General features: G+C 47.2%; 5 protein-coding genes across 5 annotated transcripts; 3 read left to right on the top strand and 2 right to left on the bottom strand.

Moving 5' to 3' along the window:
• Nucleotides 1-208: 208 nt before the first annotated feature.
• EPUS_03932 (Protein transport protein SEC23) lies at nt 209-2722 on the bottom strand (the record flags this gene model as incomplete). The annotated part of the gene is made up of 5 exons (XM_007801687.1): nt 209-233; nt 287-2061; nt 2108-2402; nt 2452-2582; nt 2630-2722. The coding sequence occupies 5 exons, from the start codon at nt 2720-2722 to the stop codon at nt 209-211; spliced, it is 2319 nt and encodes a 772-aa protein (XP_007799878.1).
• A 617-nt stretch (nt 2723-3339) lies between these two features.
• EPUS_03931 (uncharacterized protein) lies at nt 3340-4180 on the bottom strand (the record flags this gene model as incomplete). Its single annotated transcript, XM_007801686.1, has 2 exons — nt 3340-3938; nt 4003-4180. The coding sequence occupies 2 exons, from the start codon at nt 4178-4180 to the stop codon at nt 3340-3342; spliced, it is 777 nt and encodes a 258-aa protein (XP_007799877.1).
• Nucleotides 4181-7352: 3172 nt separating this feature from the next.
• Nucleotides 7353-7743, top strand: EPUS_03930 (uncharacterized protein; the record flags this gene model as incomplete). The annotated part of the gene is made up of 2 exons (XM_007801685.1): nt 7353-7539; nt 7589-7743. The coding sequence occupies 2 exons, from the start codon at nt 7353-7355 to the stop codon at nt 7741-7743; spliced, it is 342 nt and encodes a 113-aa protein (XP_007799876.1).
• An 84-nt stretch (nt 7744-7827) lies between these two features.
• EPUS_03929 (DNA primase large subunit) lies at nt 7828-8916 on the top strand (the record flags this gene model as incomplete). The annotated part of the gene is made up of 1 exon (XM_007801684.1): nt 7828-8916. One exon carries the CDS (start codon nt 7828-7830, stop codon nt 8914-8916), a length of 1089 nt encoding a protein of 362 aa, XP_007799875.1.
• Nucleotides 8917-13643: 4727 nt separating this feature from the next.
• EPUS_03928 (uncharacterized protein) lies at nt 13644-14843 on the top strand (the record flags this gene model as incomplete). The annotated part of the gene is made up of 1 exon (XM_007801683.1): nt 13644-14843. One exon carries the CDS (start codon nt 13644-13646, stop codon nt 14841-14843), a length of 1200 nt encoding a protein of 399 aa, XP_007799874.1.
• Nucleotides 14844-16228: the final 1385 nt, after the last annotated feature.

Here is a 16228-nt window from a genome sequence, read left to right as displayed (position 1 = left end):
GCAGAAATCTTGGCATCACGTGAATTAAGAGCCCTAACGTCCCTTCTGAGGTAGCCCAGGTCAACAGTAGTAAGTTCCTTGAATTGTCTCAACACTACGCAGTAATTGTAAACGGGTTGTCTATTGTTTAGATACACTAAGGTTGCCGCAAGAGTATCACAAGTCCCCGGGTCACTCAGCCAGAAGACGCGTTTTCAACCCACCAAGCTCAGGTTGTGCCCGACACCGCAAGTCTGTCAGAATTGTTAGCAATAGTCCAGTCAATCACTCAAACAAGATAGCTCACTTCATCAGGTGGTCCATAAAGGTCTGTAGGGAGACGTCGTCAGTGAATATGGTCTGCGCTGTTTGTGAAACTCCACCGTATCCTCCACTGGCATGTGTTGTGGAAGGGTTGAGTTTGGAAAGGAGGAAGCGTGCTTGAGAGCCACCGGCATCACATATGATAAACCTTGGTAAAGGAAACCTGTCCTGTACGAGCTCCCTAGCATCCTCTTTTGGGGCATCAAGAATTGCTTTGAAATTTTCATATCCTTCTTGATCCTGATATCCTGCTTTTCGCCACTCTGCCATTGTCTCGCCGTGGAAGATCAGAATCTGGAAAAATGTATCAAGCAGAAGTATGTGGGTAGGTTGAATCGAAGCTGAATCGAGTAGGACTGGCAAAGCGCCTTCATGCTCTAAGCTGTAGGCGTCCAATGTCGGCTGGATCATAACGAGAGAATTTCCAACATATTCATGATTGAGCACATGCCGGTAGAAAGCTGTCTCGTCAGGTGAGTTATTAAAGACCTGAAGGAACTGGGATCGGCGAAGATGGAACATGAATTGTGGATAAAGGGTAAAGTTCTTCTCTAGACGGAAAGAGGTTGGGTCGTCCTTGCGATAGTCGGCAAATCGAGCACACAATCGAATGAGCATTCTGTCGACCCATCGGAGCACATCAGGCCCATCGTCTACCTCTGCCTTGAACACTGCAATGCGAGACATGAGAACTGCTGCCGCTTCCTGGTCAAACGACTGGGCCAAGGATGGATCACCAGCAGGACCGCTTAGATTTCTGGCAACAGTTGTGACTCGGAGGTGATACTGACCCCCTGAATGTTGGTAATATGTAAGAAACTGCATAGATCCTCGAGCAGGTCCTTGTTGCATGGCAGAAGGACCGCCCTGATTTGCAATTTCGAAATATATCCCATAGCTTGCAGTTGGATCTATACCACACATCTTCCACGCACAGGTGTTGCCAATGCCACATTCGGTTTCGCCAACAGAGCCTGATTTCTTGTTGAGAGATACCGCATGGCCTATCAGTCCTGTCACCTTTAACTCTTTGGTAGTCAAGACTTCAAGAGAAGCATTAAAACCCATCAGTAGTAGGTCTTGAGCATCTTTGTCAAACACGCGAACAAAGGATTGCTTGAATTGAGAAGACGTGAAACTGTCTGTCAAGATCATGTGGCCTCCAGTCGAATTGGGAAGACCTTTCATTTCAAGGAGACCCACCTGATCGAGGCAACCAGCAAAGATATCGACGATATGACCATTATGAGCTGTCCGCTTTGCAAGATTGTCATAGAATTTGACAGCCTTTTTATAGTACTTGATGTTATCGCGGTCAATATCATGGTGCGATCGAATTGGTTCTCGGAGTTCTGGACCAACGACTTGACCGGGACCTTCGGTGGCTGGACCCCCAGCAAAGAGCATTATTCGAGCTCCGGCATTCTGGAAGGAAGTCTCTAGTAGACCAATAGCCACACTCAGAGCTACACCAGTGCATCTTAGAGCTCTTCGATCGTTAGCAACTGGCCATGGATCTCTCTGCATCTGTTCGAGCGCATTTGTGATTTGAAATTCTGCCTGCTGTACTGGAAGCAAGAAGCGAGCCGCAGCGCCCACTGGCGGCGGGGGGCGGCCTTGTGCAGGGGGGACGTTCGGTCGAATTCCAGGTGTAGTAAGGGCAAGCATCTCTTGGACTTGTTTTGCTGCATAGTCCTTGCTACCTCTAAAAACATAGGATTTGGCACATTCCGCATAGCCGAGTTCATGGACTTGTGTCTGAGAGTATTTAGTGTTTGCGGGACAATACTGCAAGGAGGCTCACCATAGTCCCAAATGTGATCAGGCCAACTAATGCGTTTGCCGGAAGCAGGGACAAGCTCATCACCAGGGAGTCTCTTAATGCCTTTAAGCTGTCCTCTTCTTGGCAAGTATCTACGACATAGACGAATATTGGCGGAGCCGGACCCGGCCGCGCTAACTGATATTCGATGGTCGTGTTGGAGGGATGAAGTTCTGGAGGGATTGCCGTCTCTGATATGTCTTTGTAGTGTGGAGGGAGTGGATTCCGCTGGAGGCAGAAAGGACAGATCCATATTCTTGCACGAATATCAACATTGCTGACTCTATTAGCTGATATGCCGCGACTTGTAATTTTCGGAGGCATACGCGAAAGGATTTAGGACAGCTTTGCATGGCTGCTTGCACACGACAGGTTCGTATTGTAGCAGTGGAGTGTCTGGTTTCTCCTTCAAGGGCGTGTAGAGGGCTCCTATCGGAACGACAAGTCTCGATGCTTCCTGTAATGCATTAATGGTTTTGTCAACACACAGGTCACTTCCTTTACCATGCGTGTACTGGGAAATACATTCCAGCTAAGTCGGACACCATCACGATCTTCGACTTCGTTCCATTGGTCCTTCACTGCCTCGAAGTCCATGGTCAGATAGACCACCGAGATAAATAGAAGGGCAGTCCAGATGTTCCGGATGCTTCAAGGAACAGTTTGTATCATTGCCAATAGACCTGCGGTGCTCTTTTTGATTATTCTGCCTTGACCCTGACATGCGAGCCATAGTGGCCTCTTGGGAGTTCTAGTAGTTAGTACCTAGTAACTAAGGCTTAGGCTGCTGATGCCAAGCAGATCTTCTTACGAAATTTTATCTTTGCAAACTCTCATCTACATCTACATAACACCACGCCGACCGTTATGCATTATTTGTATCAGTCTCAAAGCTGCCAGTATTGAGGCTGTGTTCAAGGCAGGCGCAGAATGATATCTGCCCATGGCTGGGCGCCTGGATTTGAAGGGTCGTTCCGACCCTGAAGAGAACTTGGGAATCAGCAGAGGTTACAAGCAGTCTCCGCAGCTCGTCTTTCATGCATTGAGCAGTCGGCAGACATCCTTCTAATCTCATTTAATTATCTTGAAACTGTGACATTAGATTCATCCGTGTAATCTTCAAGAATTTGAGAGATGGCATGGCTTAACGATTGAACACAAACTGACGCCAACTTCGTAGGATGCAAAATAAATCCTATAAACGCTGTCTATGGTCAAGCAAATCGGCGCTCTACCTCTTCAAATATTTGCGGTGAAATCTCATCACTACTGTTCCCTCTTACCACAACCACTGTTGCAGGCTGTTTCTCTTTGTAAAAGTTCAACAAGCCGCTGCTAGTTTCCTCAAACTTGGCTAACCGCTTTCTCCACGTTTCTTCGGTATCATCCTCTCGCTGCACCAGTTTCTCCCCTGTGATGTCGTCTATACCAGCAACCTTGGGGTCGTTGAATCCAATATTGTACACTCGACCAGACGAGGCATGAACCCACCGCGTTGCCATGCGTGAGAGTATGATTTCGGCTGGTGTAACAAGATGCAGGACAAGGTTCATGGGTAGGAGTCGCGAAAGAGAATCGGCCTGCGTCGCTGTCCGAGGAAAGCCATCAAGGATGAATGAGGACTCAGGGTCTTGTGATGGCTCGACTGCACAAGAAGAAGACCGACTTCGCTGTGAGATAGCTGATACTATGTTTGTGTTGAGCCTAGAAGTAGATAACCAATTTCTCGAGGTTAGCTCCCTCAAGATCAAGTCGAGGATGAGCGGATCTGGGACAAGTGATCCAGATTTTATTAAAGACTCTGCCTGTAACCCTAGCAGACGTCAGTGCAGTTGCTCAAGACGAGTTCAGAGAATGACTTTGGTGTATCACTTTACCAAGAAGAGTTTTGTCCCTGACATTATCTCGCAACAAATCCCCGGTACTGATGGAAGCCAATTGGGGGTACCGGCGCATGAGCCGCTCACTTTGTGTGCCTTTGCCAACGCCAGGGGCGCCCACTAATATTATCCGTGCAGCTTCTCTGAGCTTTCTGCTACCACTAGAAACACCCATTCTTCTCGAGAAGCCTTCCGGCAGGTGGGGTACCTGTCGGACGGCAGAAGCGGAGAAGGTGGGGGAAGAACCGAGACAACTGGACGAACAATGGACACGGGAAGAGCGCAGAAGCTCCTGGGTGCGGCTTAGGTCCCCATGGCGCACATCGAGGGCTAGGGAATAGAGGAGGATACCCTCACAGAATGTAGAGGCAAAAGAAGGAACTGGCCGCAGGACTTGAGTGAAGAGGGCGTAGTTGAGAAGGAGAGAGCGTTGGGAGGCCTAGATAATAACGGACGGAGCCCGGAAGAACACCCCGCATGGGCCAATCCGACCTCCAGAATGTTTTGAGGCAAAGGACACTGACCAAGATTTATGAACGGCCAAGGACTTGATAAGTGTGATGCTGCTACTCTGTGAAAGAGTTTACTCGAGTAGTGCCTAGCACCATACTGTTCATGATAGGCGCAGGAGGCTTCCCAGTACTGGCAAGAAAGGATAGGGTCTGATTTAGGTTGTCTCCTTGACAACGATCCAAATGAGATGCTTGGATGCTCGCAAAGACTACGCGAACGGACCCAGAATCTGGCATATTTGATAAAATGACAGTCGATATCATTCATTCATATACTGGGTTTTACGTTGAAATAGTGGAATTAGTAAGGAAGATTCTGCATCTGTAGAAATGGCGAGTTCCCGCAGCCTGCCATACAGAGACGTCTGCTCGGTAAAATATCGAAATCTCAATGATAAGCCATGCAAACGGTAGATAAGGATGGCTCAGCTTGATACCAGAAGCAGTTTACGACTCAAAAACAACATACAAATGACGTGGTGTAAAGCAGCTTCGACGATAAATTTCAGATATTTATATTTAACCGTGCACCGCAGCGCAACGATAGAACGCAGCGCAACGATAGATTTTTTCTATAGCAATTTTGTTGATCTTTTTTGGCGTTTTTATTATATTTAATAACTCTAATTTAGAGTTATTTTTAGAATTAAGAACTAATAGAGAAGGCAATTTGGTAATTATTATATTTGGATTATAAGACATAAGACTAGTTTCTTAAAAAGCACTTAGAATTATAGAATTCTTCAAAGTCTATATATAAATTTCATGAATATTAGCTAAAAGTGAGATAGTGATCCAACTTCACAAAAGAGTTACGCCCAAGTAACCAAAGTTACTTGAATGCAGTTGGAATAGTATATTAATCCTTATCCAGATGCCCTAGAGAGAGTCGGACCACGACTCCATCTAGGCCCCAGGAGGCCTCCATGTCAACTCCGTGACAAAAAAGACTGCTCGCGTGTTACAGCACCTACCCGGGATAGGGAGGTTGCCCGAACCCCGCAGCCTGGAAGCCAGACGCACAGCCAAGACTAAGCATACTAGCGGTTGCTCACCTCTGCTCACTACTGAGCACAACTGAGCTCACCTCTGCTCACCACTGAGCAAGACTGAGCATACGAATCTCGTATCTATATAAGCACGCTCCTTCCGCAGATAGTCAGATAGTTCTTCTTACTCCGTAGTCAACTCATGTTATCAGCTCATACCTAAGTTGAAGACATCTTAGTATTGTTCACTGCACTTCCTGTTCTACCCAACCAACCCACTGGACCCAGCTTCTAGTTAAGACTTGTCTTAACCAGTTGAGCCCTAACATCGCGAAAATAAGTAATCACTAAGCTATATAGCATAGTTAATAGCCTTTATATAATAATGCTTAAATGGTTAAAAGTATATTATATTAAGTGGCTATAGAAGATGCGTAGAATAAAGAGAAAGGCAGAAGAAAATAATAGCATTATTTTAGCAAAATTATATAAATTTGAATTCAAAATAAGTATTGAATTTATCTAAAATTAATAATTGATATACCTCTTTTGTAATAGCTTTTGTAAATTTATTAAAATAACGAATCTACTTATTATAAATATCAGAAATCGAATATCTAGTTTCGCTACACACAATAAAATAATTTAAAGGCAATTTGTTAATAAATGTGGCCTTAAAGAGGGTTTAAAGTGCTATTATAAGAATTAATAATAAAAGAAATCTATTGGCGCCCACACACTTAATAGAAGTAAGAGATTCGCGATTATCTAGATCATTAATAAAAGAGGGCAATTAAGCGATTTTTTTTTGTATAATAACTTTGTGCGCTTAATCAACGCTTATTCGAAAGCCTGTTTCTGTTGAGCAATACAGCTTAACGCTGGTGCAGCCGTATAGCTAACAACCTCCTCACAGAGCAGCGTGAGCTGCCATAACTGCCAAGAGGAAATCCCAAAGCGGCTTAGCGCCACTCTGGCGCGTCACGTGCCTTGATTTCCTGTGCCATAGCACAGAAAATCCTATTTAGGTAGCTACTAGAAAATCTAGATAGGAGAATACACAACACAACAGAGTGAGAACTTTAATAGTTTCATCCATATTATAGATATCTTCTTTAAGGATACTATATTTAGCCTTAGTCTCTCAAAATCGCTCAAAATGAGCTTGTATCTCCTCTTGATTATGTATAAGCTTTCGTAAAATAAAGAGAGGCTTTTTCTTCTTTATAATGTACTTCGGATGGCGTTGTAGAAAGCGTAGAGTCCAATCTTTGCTAATTATAGGGGGGGTAGTTGTAGAATTGCTATAAGCCCGTTCAAGGATAGAATTTGCAGCGCTTTAAAGCATTTGAGGACGTGCACTCACTCCTGATTCGTCTAATCGATCAAGATAGTGACAAAGAGCAAGCTCTTGATCCTTATTGAGCTTCTTATTACTCCCCCCACATTGTATCTTATTTTGAACGCCCTTGAATCGTCTTCAGAGTCGCTGTTCGGGGACGTCAAATTCGCGCGCAGTTTTCGCGATATTAGGGAATTCGGCTTCGTTTAATGCGTAAATAGCATCATTGATTCTATCCTCAATTTCTTGATAGGATTCGGCCATTTTTCGTTGAATGGGAGTGCGTTTTGTGTGGCCGTACGAATAATTGAAAAAATCTATCGTTGCGCTGCGTGCAAAGCTTAGTGCAAAAAGTGCACGGTTAGAGGTCCGTCAAGATAACTAGCACTAAAAAGGTAGTCTCCGATCCGATATTACATAATACGTATATCGTTAAACGCGTCGTTACGCGTCTCCTCTAAGCACGCCAGCAACTACTGTTCATTAGACATCAACACTGTAAAGATGATCAAATCCGATATACAACGCCTCGATGCCAAGCGAAGACATGTCAATGAAAGGAAGAAACAATTTGCTGTGGCGGTATACAAGCAGCAAGACTATCCACATCGACTAAACTTCTACGAGCTCCCACCTACCTCCGAGATCAGTCTCGAGGATTTTGAGAAATGGGCGATCCACCGGCTACGGAGTAAGTACATCCATACTGACCGACTGCTCCGGCTGACCGAGGATCTTAGTTCTTGCTGAGATTGAAGCGTGCTCCTTTCGGAACAAAACGCCCCAGGAAACAGCTGCACATATTGAGCCCCTTCTCAAAAAATACCTACCACTTTCAGCAAACTCAGCTGCCGCTGGTGGAGTGATTGACCAACGTCTTAGAGACGAACGGTAGAAGGATCACTATTCGCATTTCATTCTGCGCCTTGCTTTTTCTGGCACCGAAGACCTTCGCCGCCGATTTGCAAGAGTGGAGACCATGCTCTTCAAGATACGATACCAGACAGATGACGGGAGGGAACGCAGGGCTTTTGTGGAAAGTCTCCACTTTGACTGGGAGATGGTTACAGGTGATGAAAAACGACAGCTAGGGGAACAGCTACTTGCGGCCACCCCTGGGTTGAAGAAACTAGATGAGGAGAACTGGTTCAAGGTAGATTGGACCCGAGTTCCAGAATTGGTTGAGTATCGAACTGTGTTTCTGAGGAGGGGAATGGCTTACGTGCCAATGCGGGAACAGACCAGCATGATCATGACGGAATTTACTAATCGTCTTGAAAAAGCACTTGAGCTGACTTCGCGGGCACTTCCAAGGCTAGACGAGGATGATCGCCTTTCACCAATCCTCAATCATCTGACCAAGAACTTCGCAACACCTGATGCGGCGTACAATGACTCTGATGCTGCGCTTCCTGGTGCCCCAATCAACGCTTCAAACATTGATAGTCTATCACAGCACTTTCCGCTTTGCATGAAGAACCTGCACAGTACTCTACGCCAGAATTCCCATTTAAAGCATTTTGGCAGGCTACAATATACGTTCTTCTTGAAAGGCATTGGGCTGTCACTGGAGGATTGCCTTATTTTCTGGCGCCACAGCTTCAAGCTCATCACAGACGATACATTCAACAAAGAGTATAAATACAACATACGACACGCTTATGGCGACGTAGGTGGGGATGCGAACCGCCGAGGAAGAGGCTACTCACCGTATTCATGTCAAAAGATCCTGACAGAGCATCCGCCAGGACCTGGAGAAGCTCACGGATGTCCATACCGCCATTTCTCAATCGATAATCTTACTAGCATGCTGCAAGCGACTGGTGTCAATGAACGCGACGTGCTCAAAGGTGTCAAGGAAGACGTCGAAAAGAAACGATACCACATTGCTTGCAATCGCGTGTTCGAATGGGCGCACAAAGGGGAGATCAAGAAAGTGAAGGATGATGGAACCTGGGAAGCGGCAGAGCTGGATACCATCGTACACCCAAATGCGTACTTCAAGAGAAGCTATCTTCTGAGGAACCTGGGGAAGATGGCTAGAGACAATGTGAGAACAAAAGAGTGAATCCTTGTAGCTGGGTCTGCATGACGAAACACTTGGCCAGCAGTCTGGTAGTTCTTCGTACAGCTTGGTCGGATGCCTCTTTTCGATCGATAAATTGTCGGGATTGTGTGAAATAATCTTCTTCTATCGAACCAAATGACAAACGCAGAACTTGAGACGAACGAGGCCCAAGTAATTAAATGAGTGCATCATCTGCACCACAAGCTGTCAGATCTCATTTCTGTCTCTTGGCCGGGATGCCTGACAAATCCTCCCCTGCAACCAGTACTTGACCGCCATGGAGCCAAAGATTCGATCGAAATCTATGTGAAACGAGCGGGATAATCAGGAGGGAAAAGGTTTCTTGCAGCAGATCCTGGTTAGCGGCCAACTACAGCGACAACCGTGGGCAAAGATGAAGTTTGCTAGACAATGAGTGCTAACTGTTATCATTGGCGCAAATGCTGCATCTCCTCCCTGCAGCCCGCACCACAATCTAGGAGGTTGCAATGTCAAGGCAGGCATCATTGCCAACGACTACTACTAGTATCAGTAGCTGAACTCAGAAAGTGTACTCCGGATCACCCATTTCTTGTCAGGACAAGGGTACATCTTCAACGCTGTAGTACAAATGCCACATTTGGAAGGTGATCGACTGGCTGGCCGTTGCGATTCCAGCTTTGGGTGAACCGACCCAGGATCGAGGATCCCGAGATCTGGCATTTCAGCCGCCTTGCATATTCTCATATGCCGGTAGGTCTAATGCATGCAACCCGTACTCCTTTTTCTGCTCTGGTGACCCACCAAATGCATGCTTATGCACTGCACAATCTTCTCACACCAAGAAGGACTGACACCTGAATCTGAGTCTACCTGCTGCAGAATGACAAATGGTGTACGTAAATCGATCTTTTCACCCTACTACGTACAGAGTAGAACAGCGAACTCTCGGACCTGCTTCTTATTCCACCTCTCCTCGAAATAGGCTTACTACACCTAATCTGTCTCAGTAGCTTGCTGATAGCCTGGGAAATATAGTCATTCACGTAGATTCGCCTGCCCATGGGAGTAGCGCAGCCACTGGGACAGCATTCAAGCGTCTAACCGCATACACCTGACGGTCTGATAATTACGCTTTCCTTTTGGGCAATCCTTCTATCAAAACATTTTCTGTAAGCCTTTTTCCTCAGTCTAAACGCAATTCGGCGAACGGATGTCTTGGATAGGATTAGCTCCTCTCAAGTCCATCCAACGTTACAACCAGATCAGGCAACAAACGTTCATGATACAGCTATCTCGGGCGACAAACAACGCTGCGAATTGTACTGTGTAGAGCCCTGGCGGAAGCGATGGAAAGCCTTAACCGTGCGGATAGGGACGAGCATCGAGTCCAATTGGGCCGCATCCGTCTAGGTCGAAAGAGGGCACGATCATTCTGCGAGGTTCGCTCAAGTCCAAAATCTGGCACATGCACGAGATGACAAGCTGCTTTCCTTATGTTGAGGTTCATCCGTCCCCAATTATCGGAACCTGAGCAGCAAACCTAGGATGATCCCTTATTCCAAATGGGTGTAGCAGTCGATGGGCGTCTGAGGATGAGAATTGCTAGTCAACAAGTATTATCGGATAGTTAAGGGCTTGACCATGTGCTTGACTCCTGAATTGACGCATAATACTACCATGTCATTACCCAGCAATCTGGTTCATCCTCCAATATCAGATCTTAGCTTATTGCCATGGATCGGATTTCAGACAATTCCTTCCAAGATACTGGGTTCTTCCACAGCTGTGCTCGAAGCCAAATGCCGCACGAGGGTGGGAAGTTCTTGAGTCACCAATGGTGTGCTCGCCGTTGGAGCTAGCATCTTGTGCCGGACCTTCCTTAAAGTCGCTCACTGGTCACCGAAGTTGGGATGTCTCATCTAGATCATGGTCCATTCGCTAAAATCCTTGCTTGTGCATCGTGTCTTGGCTACCAGCAAGGATCATCCCATCCGGGCTGTTTTTCCGACCCTACAGGGCACCCATAGGGTGTGTGAACTACTACGTACACGAACATTACCCAGACATTGGCCCCAGATTGACTTTACAAGACCAGATCGTCTACGTAGTACGACATGGTATGCCAATTGATTGCCCTAAGCAAGGTGCTCATCCTTGAGGTTCCTACCCTACATGCGACCAAGACAAGCCGCTTTAAAAAAGGGCGGGTTGTGTGTACCTGGTTAGCATACGTCAGGGATGTATTTGTCACAAACCCTTTCCTTTCATAGTCTCAGATGTTCAGGGCTTGACCTGACACTCTCAAGACCCTTCGAACAGTTGCCCGGTGGGTGTAAATGGGCGCCTCGAACGCCATCAGAGCCTGCGTTTGGTCATCTGTTGTAGGTTCCATGATGTCTCTGGGAATTATTTCCTAACTTAGGGGCTAGTTAATCGTCCTTAGGTTTTGGCTGCTTGATATACCTCCCCCCCCCGATCCCCCTGCAGTTAACGTACGTGTTTATCAAAATCACGAGTGAGCTGCCTATAACCAGATTTGGCTCGAAGATGGATCGGAAGCCCATCGAAGGAGACAACCGCCGAGAGCAACCAATTAAAATACTGTAAACCGTTGAAAATTGCCGTTGCGGTGCACTGGCCACTGAGGCAATCTCCATGTACGAGTATTGAGCTTGAGGAAATCCGAAAAGAAAAGACTGCAGGGGCTGTGAGGCGGGTTTGACTAAAGTGAGACACGTACGAACGGCATTTCACGTCAAGGAATCACACAAGCGCCAACGTCGATGGCTTTTGGGCTTGAACCAATAGAGATGTAGGTTTGGACTTGAACGAATCATTGCATGTGCTGCACGGAATATATCAGCATCATCGTCCCAAATCAGAAATTGGCTAAATCTTGAACCAATCATTGAGGAGCAAATGCTAAATTAGGATAGCTTCGTCTCTTTTGGGCGAGTTCCCAACATGACGAAGAACTTGGCATGAAGCCCCGATCCCAAATCTGAACGGTGAAAGCCGCTTTCGCGGACCAGGGTCAAACCAGATCTCGATCGAGATGCGGCTCTCCCTTGAGAAAGATCTCTAAGTCGATCGATGTGTGATCTTCACCTTGTGCAGCAATGGTGCAAAGCTCTGGAGCATGTCTCGTAATGAGATGCAGAAGAATTGCACTTTAGCAGCTGAGGAATCTCATGGGGACAAAGGACGAGTTGAATCGGTAGAAATGAGAATTAGGTACGGCCCAGGGCGGCACCGAGGGTATGGAACAGATGACGGAAGAGAATGTCTCGTTGTGGCCTAGCTAACAAATTTGCTGGAAATGTTCTCCTTCTATGATTGCATACTCGTAATTTACTATGTATATGTCTGCGAAGTAGGGCAGGGGGGGGCTGCCGGTCCCAAAATGACTGACCTATGGCGAAACCTAAATCATGGGGGGGCCGGGCAAGGAAGATTAGAGTTTGGGGAAGGAAGATCCCTGAACGGCTCGAGGAAGATTTGGTGATCCCCGCGCCACACCTTTTTGCTCTTCCAGTTCGGCGTGGTTGTCAACCCCAGCCAGCCAAGAGCCGACTATCGAGCATCGCAACCGTCCGCTGTCGTCGGCTGCCACCCCCTGTTAGCGTTTCGACTACGCTTTTAGTCAATCACGACCATGACCCATACACATCGCCATACACACTGGCCACTCGATCAAACATCAGGTCTGTTCATTTCCAACCGCGAAATACTGGCGCATTCCACCTCCCCCCCCTACTATCTAGTCTTTCAACTGGAACACCCCAATTGGCTAATCAGGACAAACTCGAGTTGTATCACTACTTCTCAGCTACCCCAACGCGTGATGTGCCTCAATAACAGTGACTAAGCTGAACCGGCACAAGGAAAAGTCTTTATCGTTCGATCGTCTACAACGTCCAATACCCCTAGGACAGGTTTGAAGGATCTTGTAGTCCCCGCGCGGCAGGGTTCTGTTTGACGAAGACCCTGGACGCCCATCAAATCTTTAAGCTAGGCAACGCCATCTCACACTTCTCATGGCAAGTCCCCATGATCTGGGTAGTGGGTCATGCTGTGATGCCCGTTCTAGGAGCATTGCGCACTACTATATCAGCCACTGTCATGTCTCGAGCTAGCTCAAGCCCAATCGTGCAGCTCTTCCGCCTCGCTATCCTCAAACAGTTCATCATCTTGCCTCCGCAACATCTCCGTTTTGTATTTTCAGTATTGTTTCTATTTGCATGTCTATTCCAGATGCAGCTCAGCCTATCAATCTGCAAAGCATCAAATTTCGATATTCAACGTTCCTGTTAGCCTCGTTTGTAGATGAGACCATTGTCTATGTGCTAACTACGGTCCACCATCCACTTTGGTCCCCGCTCGCTCGATGAACTAAACTCATCAGTCCCACTCGACGTAAGTTGACTGCTTCGGAACATCCGCATTTCCCACAGTGTCAAGAGGTTACATTTTGTTTTAACTCAGCGGCATTCGCTCTTTTGAATGTTGCCTGATGCATGAGCTCCTATCTGGGTGCAGAACTCAAAGCGTACCTTCTGTGTCTTCTCAGGTTTACAGTTCATTACCTTCTTCCCACCATTCTCATAATCGTCGTGCCATCGTTTCTTTCGCGTATCTCTACTCTCGCGATAGAAGTAATCCTAGTTTGCAAGTCATTTCATCAATTGTCATGGCAAGAAGCTAACATGCATACAGACTAAGATTCGTCCTCTCAGCGCGGGATCATGAGTCGAGCCCATCGTCGTGGGCCGTGGGTGGCTGAGGAAGATGCCACTCTTCTTGCGCTTGTGGCCTCGAGAGGCCCAAACAACTGGGTACAGATCTCACAACACATGCATTTTCGATCACCGAAACAGTGTCGAGAACGCTATCATCAAAATTTGAAATCGTCGCTTAACCATGACCCCATATCAGCCGAGGAGGGCGAGTTGATCGAGCAAATGGTGTCCGACATGGGCAAGAAATGGGCAGAGATTGCACGGCGGCTAGGTAATCGCAGCGACAATGCAGTAAAGAATTGGTGGAATGGAAGCCAGAACCGGAGGAAGAGGAATGTGCCACATAATGGTCCATCCTCCAAGACTCTTTCCAATCGCACGCACCCACTTTCCCTGGTCAGATCATCGAAATCTCCAGTCGAATACGATGTCAGGCATCGAAATTATAGCAACCCATCTCCTCGATGTACTCCAACGTGGCAAGACAGAGGAGCATCCAACCTCGATCGACGCACTCTTCGCAGTCAACAGAATCAGACAATCGACAGGATATACAGCCGTGGGCAATTCCACTCGGACCTTCACGACGCCCAGCAGTTTCAAATCAACACTTACCGTACGCAACGCACGCCAGAGCGCCTTTCAGGTCCAGTACTATGCAGATATGCTGATGACCACAACGCACAGTCATTACCGTCACTTCGTCTCATCAACACGAGTCAACCTTCTCCGTCACGGGTGTCTCACGTCATGGAACCACCTCATTCTGCGACTTCCATGGAGCGAGCGCCATCTCTAGTATCTGATCATAACTCCACTTATTCAATCTCTCCGAAGACTTGGTCTTCACCACGACCAGATGTCTCTGCTCCAGCGGAGAGCAGTCGATCGCGTTGGCACGATTCGTCGCACATGGACCGCAGAGGAAGTGCACCCACCATCTCCAATTTGGTCTCCATGCCGTTCACAGGCGATGAGGGATACGTTTCAGCTATACCTCCATCGGCATCTTCGGAACCAAAATATCTCCTTCCAACGCCTGTAAGCAGGACAGTAAGCTTCGACGGACAATACAGCAGCAGCCATCGGTACTCTGCCTCGAACCCAAATATCTGCCTCGCACCAAAGGTTGAACACCACAACCATCTCCAGGACTCTTCCGGCACTCGGGATACCCGTATGAAATTTTCCAGCCTCTTGAATTGATATTGATATCCCAATATTGACAGTTGCTGCAATTTGAGCGTGGGTGGACGGGGTGGTTCTCAGTCTGGCAGGAACTTGTCTACTGAGATGGATGAACAGATGACATCTCATGGCGCTGCTTTACAAAGATGAGGTCTTGTGGGGGAGTTTTTGCGGATATTGCTTTGGATTACGATCTGCCTCTCTCACATACACACATGATACCCTGCTTACTGCCACTTTCTCTGGGATCTATCCAAATATGACTCATGATTCGGTGTTTTTTACCCGGTACATGATCACAAAAGCTGTATCATACCATCCTATGCTCGATGTGTACATAGTTGAAGCTATGAAGTACAAAGGTTTTGCATTATTTCTAGCTCTAACGGTGTTGCTCTTGTCTTGGACAAAGAGCTTTCAATTCAGCATTCCATTGTTGGCGAAAGCTTTCTTTGGCCCGGCTGAGATAGTGCTCTCCCGCTACTGGTTGATCATCTGCCATATTGAAAGTGTTTTAGCGTCCAAGATTCGAGGGTCATTTGCGTATATCTACAGACTATCTTGTTATTAAGCATGCTTCGTGGGCGATCATTGGCCCATTCTCAGATATATCAAGAAGCCTCTAAGTACTGGAAGCGGCAGATTCTTAGCAGCCTTCTTTTCTCTTTAGACAATAGCCAGGACCGGAGTACGAGAGCTCATTACTGATACACCTGATCTTGGGTGGGCTGCACATTCACTCCGTTTTTGTCATGCAAGTGTAGCTCGAGGCGCCCAGGGCCACTATTCTTCCGCCCTTCTCTGCTTTCAATACTAAATGCTCCTACATTCCGAGTTCTTTTCTTCGCTTGGTCCCGATGTCAACCACTGAACCTGGCCACCTCACCTTGGCTTCCAGCGCTGGCTGACCACTCTACTGCCGTCAGCGGCGACTTTATCCCGCGCTGTACTTGACAAATACTTGATCGTTGCTCTTCTTGTCACGGCCAGACCTGGATCTTTCGTGTGTTTTCTGTCGCTGGTAGAAAGAGTGGCCAATCCCGATACGAGGCAGCAAAGGGTCAGGCAACATGTCAAATCCCCAGTAACGAGTACGGAACCTTGTAACACACTAACAGTAGTGCATACTATGTAGTACAGTAGCCAGGCAGTAGCTTCTAATCTAAACTCCTTGGCAGAACCCAGGCATCTGGTAGCGGTCCTCGGTGGCCTCCGATTGTCCATCTTGCATGCATAGGGGGGCGCCGCTACAAAGTTAGTTGTGATTAGCTAGTATCGCAACCTTAAGGTGAGACAATGGACGGCGGCGCCTGCCACCACCACCACCACCAGCAGTAGCCGTGGCCCAATGGGTGGAGCCCTTACCAGGGCCCCACTTGCAGGGGGGGACCCCCCCTACAAGC

This window comes from Endocarpon pusillum (genome assembly GCF_000464535.1).
Source record: "Endocarpon pusillum Z07020 unplaced genomic scaffold scaffold1323, whole genome shotgun sequence".
Taxonomy (NCBI): domain Eukaryota; kingdom Fungi; phylum Ascomycota; class Eurotiomycetes; order Verrucariales; family Verrucariaceae; genus Endocarpon; species Endocarpon pusillum.
This window is presented reverse-complemented; position numbering and strand designations above follow the sequence as displayed.